General features: G+C 38.5%; 1 protein-coding gene across 2 annotated transcripts in view; it reads left to right on the plus strand.

Annotated features, from left to right (window-relative positions):
* DPP10 (dipeptidyl-peptidase 10 (non-functional)) overlaps positions 1-9,502 on the plus strand; it is a 1,131,029-nt gene that overhangs the window by 1,046,075 nt on the left and 75,452 nt on the right. For both annotated transcript variants that reach the window (XM_006868717.1, XM_006868718.1), the window contains exon 16: positions 9,052-9,173. In XM_006868717.1, coding sequence (XP_006868779.1) covers positions 9,052-9,173 — 122 coding nt within the window. The remainder of the gene's footprint in view (positions 1-9,051; positions 9,174-9,502) is intronic.

Genomic DNA, 9,502 nt, shown 5'->3' on the forward strand with positions numbered 1-9,502 from the left:
AGGTTGGCCCAGGATCGGACATTGTTTCGTTCTGCTGTGCATGGGTCGCTATGAGTCGGTTCCGACTCGATGGCACCTGACAACAACAAAGGAGGGAAGATTCTTTACTGGTTTTTGGGGTGGGGTGAGGGGAGGGAGGGGAATGTGGAGCACAGGGCAGGGAATAGTCACAGGATAGTTTGGGTGCTAGGGAGGATGGCAATATACAAGAAGGGGGAGGGGAATGGAAGAACAACGCAGATGGGAGAACAATTATGCAAGTTTGTATGTGCTAAGTGGGAGAGAGGTAAATAATGATGTATGAACAACCTTGCTTGGTACAACAGGACCCTGGGATACAGGGATTGAGACATGGTTGGAATGGGGAAAAGGGAGGAAATAATATTAAGATGCTTGGCTGTCTTTTGAATCTTGGTTTTCCTTGTATACCATTATAAAATAGACATTGCAGCGGGAGAGAAAGGAATAGCTAGAAATATCACCATAGAAAGCTTGTAAGTCCATCTTCTGCCTATAATTGATTGGAATACCTAAAATGGGGCTACAAAGTGCCCAGTGAAGGAGGCTTCCTGCGGAGCCTCTGCATTACATAAGACTATAGATGGAATGCTGAACAGCATTCAGAATCTTCAGAGGTGGAAAATTTCCACTTGAAAGGACAGGCAGACCAGCCTGGAGCAGCTAAAAGAACAGAAGATACTCCTTGAAAGAAAGACCGACAGGAAAAATACAAAACAATATATGCAGTCCAACTGATTACTACAAGAACAAGCAAGTTATTTGCCCAGAAGACATCAAGGCAAGTGGTCGGGTTCCCTCAGAGCAAACCCCCTTCCAAGACAAAGACTCAATGGTAATACACGCTCTAATTGGTGATCACGTCCATCACCAATAAGGGGAATTGAGGGAAAAACAGCATTGAAGCGGTGAGCTAAGCCCTACAACGTGGTTAGCCAGCAGTGTTGCAAGACCTGGTTACTCTTTGTCCCAGAGTCAGTGACATAGCCATAGAGGACTAGAGAGGAGAGTGAAGCATCCAGCTGATAAGAAGAGAGGGCATATGCACAAGAACACCCACACTTGCTGATAGTACCCATTTGACCTGGCTTCAATGACTGGATGATCAGAGCTCAACTAGAAGAAGAAAGAACAGGAAAAAGAGTAATCTGATACAATTTGATGAACTTGACCTACACCTATGGATGCAGTAGCTCAAAAGAGGGAACAAATCTTTACAGAAAGGATCATTCCCACCCACTCCATACACAGAGTAGACAGGGATGGGCAACATGGACAGTGGCTACCCAAAGTGGGGAAAGGGGCACAAACACAAGAAGTGACTGGTTTACAAGCTTTCAAGAGGGAACCTAGATCCAGAGGGCATGGAGGAAGGTAGAATCTCCACTGAGTACTATCTAATCTGTCTAGGCAGGGCTGATGAAAGGAAATGCAGATAGGTTTCTTTTGATACAATAGTGAATAATTATTATCAAAACTGCTTGTGAGGGTTGGAAATGTAAAGGTAGATGTTTTGTAGCAAGGAGGGGCATGATTAACTTTTTAGTCTAGGAGCAGAGGTCCCTGGGATCATCAAAGGAGAGGAGTAGAGCGCGTGACGCCAACCCAGAGAAACAATGATGCCTGAGATGGAGGCAGAGACGGTGACGAGGAGAGATGAAGCAGCTGGAGACTTTAGATCCAGAGAGGGAGAGGGGATGTGTGCTGATGACCTTGAGGCAGGCTTGTAGGCTATACCCTTTGGCTGGTTGATGATGCATGGAGGGGATTGTAACCGTGGCAATGAATGTAAAACTAATGTTCTCCCATGTAAATTATCACATAATTCACAATAAAAATCTTAAAAAAAAAAAAAGATCATCCTGTAAGTATTTTTCTTCAACATCATAATTCAAATGCATAATTCTTCTAAAGTCTTTCTTATTTGTTAATCACCTTTCACATGCATTTGAAAATGCCATGGCTTTAGTCAGGTGCACCTTCGTCCTCAGATTGATACTTTTGCACTTGAACACTTTAAAGAGGTCTTGTGCTGCAGATTTGACCGAGACTTCCATGAGTTTTGATTGTGTATCCCATTAAAATGAAGTCATTGACAACTTCAGTCTTTTATTTTTATCATGTTATTTATTGGTCCAGTTGTGAGGATTTTTGTTTTCTTTACATTGAGGTGCAGTCCATCCTGAAAGCTGTAGTCTTTGATCTTCATCAGTAAGTATTTTAATTTCTCTCTAGTTCTAGCAAACAAGGTTTTATCATCTACATATCACATGCTGTTATTGATCCTTCCTCTAATCCTGACACTATGTTCTTCATATGTGCCAGTTCTGGAATTATCTGCTTAACATACAAATAGAATAAGTATGGTGAAAAAAATATAAACCTGAGGTACAAGTTTTCTGATTTAATGCCATTCAGTATCCCCTTTTTCTGTTTAAATGACTGCATTATGGTGTATCTACAGGTTCCTCATGAGCACAATTAAGTGTTCTGAAATTCTTTGCAGTGTTATCCATTGTTTGTTATTCTGCATAAAGCCAGATACCTTTGCATAGTCAAGAAAACACAAGTAAACATCTTTCTGGTGTTCTCTGCTTTTAGGCAAGATCCATCTGAAGTTAGCAACTATACCCCACCTCATCCCATGTCCTCTTCTGTATGTCACTTGAATTTCTGGTAGGTTCCTATAATAATTTTTAAATTATTCCCAGCAAAATTTTGCTTGCATATGGTATAAATGTCATTGTTTGATGGTTTCTGCATTTATTAGAGTCACTTCCTTTGAAATTGGCACAAATATGAACCTCTTTCAGTTGGTTAGCCAGGTACTGCTGTCCAAATTTCTTTACATAGATAAATAAGTACGTATAGTGCTGCATCAGTTTGTTGAAACATTTCAATTTATGTTCTGTCAATTATTGGAACCTTGTTTTTTTTTTTTGGCAATACCTTCAATACAGCTTAGGCTTCTTCCTTCACTGTGGTTGGTTCCTGATCATATAGTACCTCTTCAAATGGTAGATCATCAACCAATTCTTTTTTGTGCAGTGACACTGTATGTTCCTTGCTTCTTTTGATACTTCCTGTGTCATTCAATATTTTTTCTGATATTATTGTTATTAAGTGCTGTAGAGTCAATTGTGACTCAAAGCATCCCTGTATTCCACTACAGGTACTCAGTAAGATACACATTGTTGTTGTTGTTTTTAGGTGCCATCAAGTCAGTACCAACTCATAGACCCTATGCACAACAGATTGAAACACTGCCTGGTCCTGGGCCAACCTCACAATTGTTGTCATGCTTGAGCCCATTGATGCTGCCACTCCATCTCACTGGAGGTCTTCCTCTTTTTCTCTGACCCTCCACCTTACCAAACATGATATCTTTCTTCAGCAACTGGTCCCTCCTGAAAATATATCTGAAGTATGGGGATGAAGCTTGGCCATCCTGGCCTCCAAGTAGCACTCTGGCTGGACTTATTCCAACACAGATCTGTTGGTTCTTTTGGAAGCCCATGGCACTTTCCATATTCTCCTTGAACACTATAACTCAAATGCATCAATACTTCTGTAGTCTTTCTTATTCACTGTCCAGCTTTCACATGCATATAAGATTGTTGAAAATACCATGGCTGGGTCAGGTTCACCTTAGTCATCAAGCTGACATCTTTGCTCTTCAACACTTTAAAAAAGACCAAAGTAAATGATAATATTAAGAAGTACATGAGAAAAGGGGTCTTTTTAATACTTTCTGTTGTGAATTGAGTGAAGGATTACAGAGAAAATAATCAGTTTTACGTTCAACAAATCATATACTTTGTTTCATTTCAATGATTGCAATCCCTTCCATGCAACAACAGTCATATTGCTTCTTGCCTGTGGTTCTTATTTCCATTCCACCCTCATTCCTATCCATTGTGGACTTTGATATTGACTGTTTGACGCTTCCATGGTGAGCATGAATTACTAGTGTCGTTGCACCCCCTATATGCCTAACTGCTGCTTTACTTGTCTTTTTAATGACCTTTTGCTTTTTTCATGCATGACTTTTTTGATGTCATACCACAACTCTTCTGGTCTTCTGTCATTGGTGTCTAATACACCAATCTCTTCTGACATGGTCTCTAAATTCAGGTGGGATATATTCATGGTCATAGTTTCACTGTCATGGATTTGTTTTAATTTTCTTCAGCTTCAGACTGAACTTCCATTTGAGTAATTGATGATCCATTCAAATGCTAACCTCTGACCTTCTTTTAAGCTCTTTGAGCTTCTTTATCATTTATTCTCATAGATGTAGTCATTTTCAATTCTATGTATTCTAAGAAATGCTGAGAATGTTCTACTCATTTGATTTTCTAACTCCAGATATTTGTACATTTCGTTATGTTGTTGTTAAATGCAATCAAGTCAGGTCTGACTCGTAGCAACACTGTATACAATTTCCAAGGAGAAACTTGTGGGTTTGAACTGCAGACCTTGTGGTTTGAAGCCCAGTATTTATGCTACAGTGCCAAACCTAGAGTCCACATTTCATTATACTCATCTTTTATTTTGTTGAAAAAGGTATTTGCAAAGAATAAGTCATTGGTCTTACAAAATTCTACCATGTTATCTCCAGCATCTTTTCTATTACCATGGCCATATTTGCCAAATACTTATCCTTCCTCTTTGTTTCCAATCATTGCATTCTAACACCAATAAATACCAAAGCATCTTAACTGCCTGTATGACAATTTCAGACTGAAGAAGTTGGTAGACTTGTTAAATTTCATCATCAATGGCTTTAGTGATTGGTGCCACTTGAGTAATAGTGGTATTAATTGGTCTTATTTTTGGACAAATGGATATATTGAACTTCAGTATAGATCTTGAAAAATTAGTTTTGATGATGACTGTGACACCATTCCTCTTAAACTTGTCACTGTGGGCATAGCAAACCATATGACTATCGTATTCAAATGGCCAGTACCATTCCATTTCAGCTCACAAATGCCTACGATCCTTATGTGTTCCATTTCATTTTTGAGGACTTCCTATTTTCCTAGGTTCATACCCCATACACTGCACACCCCAGTTTTTAATGTATGCTTGCATCTGATTCTTCCCATTTTGATTTGTACCCCATCAGGAAATGAAGTTCCAAAAAAGCTCTGTTTCATTTCTGTTACGAAGGTCAGTTTTACTTTGAGGCAGCTCTTCCCTAGTCTTACTCTGAGTGCATTCCAATCTGAGTGGCTCATCTTCCAGCACTAAATATGACAATATTCCACTACTATCCATAAGGTTTCAGTGAAAACCATTCAAATGTGGCCCCTCTCTTCTTTTTCATGGACTGTCTTAGTCTGGAAGCTCTGCTGGAACCTGTCTACCACAGGTGACCCTGCTGGTATCTATACTACTCGTGTCATTGCTTCTAGCATTACAGTAGCACTCAAGCCACCATAGTAAGACAAACTGAAATTTTATACTAATTTTTTTTTCTTTATCAAATATATTCAGTGCTATTATTTAGTGGAGAACATATAACACTGACACCAATACATTTAGAATATTGTATGTAGAAAATTATGAGCTTGGTGTTTTGATGTGTCTTGTGAAGACATTTATTCTTCTCCAACATATTTATTGATGGTTACTGTGGAGTCCTGGTGTGTGGCTTTAGGATAAACACCGGACTGTTAACCATATGGACTGAGTTTCAAACCCACCAGTCACTGCTCAGAAATTTTATATAGGGTTGCTGTGAGTTGGCCTTGTGCAACAGTTTTGCCTAATACAATACGTTGTTTGATTTCTTGACTGCTGCTTCCTCAAGTTTTGATGCAAGCAAATTCTTTGACATCTGTCTTTTTTTTTTCTTCATTTATCAGGCTGTTATTTATTAGTTTAGTGGTGAGAATTTTTGTTTTCTTTACATTGAGGTGCAACCCATACTGAAGGTATGTATTTTTAAGTTCTTTTTGCCTCCAGCAAGCAAGGTTGCATCATTTGAATATCAAAGGTTGTTAGTGAATCTTCCTCCAGTCCGGATTCCATGTTCTTCATATAATCTAGCTTCTCAGATTACTTTCTCAGCATACAGATTGAATAAGTGTGGTGAAAGAATACAACCCTGATGCATACCTTTCCTGATTTAAGCCATTCAGTGTCCCCTTGTTCTATTTGAATGACTCCTCTTCATCTATGTACAAATTCATCATGAACACAATTAAGTGGAATACACACTTATTGCAATGTTAACCACAGCTTGTCAATATCCACACAGTCAAAAACCTTTTCATAATCAATAAAGCACAGGTAAACATCTGTCTGATCTGCTCTGTTTTCAGCCAAGATTCATCTGATGTCAGCCATGATATCCCTCATGCCACATTCTAGTCTGAATCCAGCTTGAACCTTTGACAGATTCCCTGTCTATGTACTGTTGCAGCTGTTTTTGAATTATCTTTAGCAAAATTTTGCTTGTATGTGATACTAATGATACTGTCCAATGGTTTCCATATTCTGTTGGGTCACCATTCTTTGGAATGGGCACAGTATGGATCCCTTCCAATCAGATGGTTTTCCAAATTTCTTGGTATAGATGAGTGAGTACCTCCAGTGCTGCATCAATGTGTTGAAAGATTTAGATTTGTATTCCATCAATTCTTGGAGCTTTGGTCTTTTACAATGCCTTCAGTGTACCATGGACTTCTTCCTTAAGTATATTTGGCTCTTTATTATGTGCTAACTCTTGAAATGGTTGAACACTGACCATTTCATTTTAATAGATTGACTTTGTGTATTCCTTCCATCCTTTTTAAAATATTTTCTGTATTACCTTTCAATATTTTGCCTAACAAATCTTTCCTTATTCCAAGTTGAGTATTGAATTTTTTCTGTAGTTCTTTTAGTTTGAGAAATGCTGGGCATGTTCTTCCCTTTTGGTTTTCTAACTCCAGATCTTTGCATATTGCATTAGAATACTTTACTTTGTCTTCTCAGCTGCCCTTTGAAATATTCTGTTCAACTCTTTTACCTCCTCATTTCTTCCATTTGCTTTAACTTCTCTTTAAAATGTTCAACAGAATTGATGTTAGTTAGAGGACTAAGGTGCACCTAACACAACCCATGGTATTTTCAATATCTTTATATGCATGTGAAAGTTGGACGATGTATATGAAAGGCTGTAGGATTGATGCATTTGAGTTTTGGTGTTGGAGAAGAATATTAAAAGTGTGATGGACTACCTGAAGAACAAACAAATCTGTGTTGGAAGAAGTAGAGCTAGATTGCTTCTTAGATTCTAAGACTGTGAGACTTCTACTCTCATAATTGAGGCATATTATCAGGAGGAGCCAGTCCCTGGAGCAAAATGTCATGCTTCATGCAATGAGGGAAAAAGAGGAAGGCCACCAACAAGCAGGACTGGCACAGCGGCAGCAGCAATTTGCTCAATTGTAACAACAATTGTGAGGATGATGTGGGACCAGGTAGTATTTTGTTGTGTTGTGCATTGGTTTGCTCTGTGTTTTAAGTGACTCCAAGGCACCTAACAATGTAACACTGAGTTGGAATCGACTGCAGGACACTTGACAACAACAAGTTTATGTTAGAAATTCATTGATGCCTCAAATGGTTACGTGTTCTGTTGTCATATGCGGTCAAGTCATTTCTGACTCATTACAGCCCTATGTGACAGACTAGAACTGCATAGGATATCTAAGACTGTAAATCTTTACAAAAACAAACTGTCACAGTTTTCTCCCAGGTAGTAGCTGGTGGTTTCAAACTTCTGATTTTTTGATTAGCACCGTAGCACTTTTAAACAGTGCCACATCACCAGTAGGATAAGCCCTGGTCTGCTAACTACAAGGCTGGCGGTTCAAACCCACCAGTCACTCCTCAGAAAATGTGAAGCTGTTGCTTCTAGGTCTGTCTTGATGTGTCATTGTAGGATAAACATGAGACTGAAAAAGACAAGGTCTGCAGTTCAAACTCATCTGCTGCCCTTTGGAAGCCCTATACAGGTTTCTATGAGTTAGAATCTATTCCACGTCACTTATCAACAACAGCAATGTCTATATACTTATGAATGTGTTATTTCCATCTCCCTCACCCTTCTCCAAATAATTTCATGCCAAGTAAAATGACAGTTTTGGCATCTTCGATGAACACAAATCAGGTTCCTTTTCAATATTCTTTGAGTTTGGGGATAAAAAGCAGTCTGAAGGAGCCAGATCAGTAGTGTAGACTGTACAGGTAAGGTTTCCTAGCAAAACGCTAATAAGACAGCCCTTGATACCCTTGAAGAGTCATCAGGTACATTTTTATGATGGAAAAACCCCTCTGTGCAAATTTCTTGGACTTTTTCTCAACATTGCAGCTTTCAATATTCTTAACACTTCTCTACAATAAGCCTTCATGATTTTCCTGTGTCATTTGATAAGATCTATTGAGATTACTCCTTCAGAATATCAAAAAACAGTCATTACTTCCTTATAAGCAGATCTCTGACTTAAATTTAACTGACCAAGCAGATCCTGTCAGAAGCCACTGTTTTGACTGGACCTTTGTTTTTTTGAGGGAACCCTAAGAATACTAACATAAGTGATTTACTGAAAAAACTTATCTGTAACCATCCATGATCACAGAAACATGTTTAAACACATTATATTTGGAATAAAAATGTATAAACTGTAACCCTAGTAACAATATATTTTTTCTTACCCCTATGGAATTTGACAATGTATTTGTTTGATGAACTGTGATTTACAAAGAACTTCTTCTATACAAGCACTGTTGTAGCTCCTTTGTGTTAATATTTAAATATGGATACAAACATTCAGGATTCCTGATGTGGAGCTGTAGGAGAAGCATTGGACTATGAACCACAATGTCAACGGTTCAAACCCACAACACCGGCTCTTCAGAAACCCTTTGCAGGGTAGCTATGAGTCAGAATCAACTCAATGGCATTTAAAAACAACAACAGCACACATTCAAGTGCCTAGAATGGTAGCATTTCTAATTTTCTTTCTCTTTCCCCAGTGCTTCTACGGAAGGATTATTGAATCGTCAATGCATTTCATGTAATTTTATGAAAGAACAATGTACATATTTCAGTGCCAGTTTTAGTCCCATGAATCACTATTTCTTACTATTCTGTAAAGGTAAGATAATAAATAATTTCAGAAAAGTGGATTTTTCTCTTTTTTTTCTGACCAGCTTCTATTACTATTATAACTTTGTAACAATATATAGCCTTTCAATAATTATTACTAGTATCTGTTATTAGTTGTTGTTGTTGTTAAGTGCTGTCGAGTCGATTCCGACCCATAGCGACCCTGTATAGGGTTTCCAAGGAGCAGCTGGTGAGCTTGAACCACCAACCTTGCAGCTCAAATGACTATGCAGTCTGATGCATCAGCCCACAGAGCCACACCAGAGGTGTTGTAGGTTCCTATATTCTGGAAATTAGTCCCTTGTCTGATGTGTTGTT

This window comes from Chrysochloris asiatica, unplaced genomic scaffold (assembly GCF_000296735.1).
Source record: "Chrysochloris asiatica unplaced genomic scaffold, ChrAsi1.0 scaffold00123, whole genome shotgun sequence".
NCBI classification, from domain to species: Eukaryota; Metazoa; Chordata; class Mammalia; order Afrosoricida; family Chrysochloridae; genus Chrysochloris; species Chrysochloris asiatica.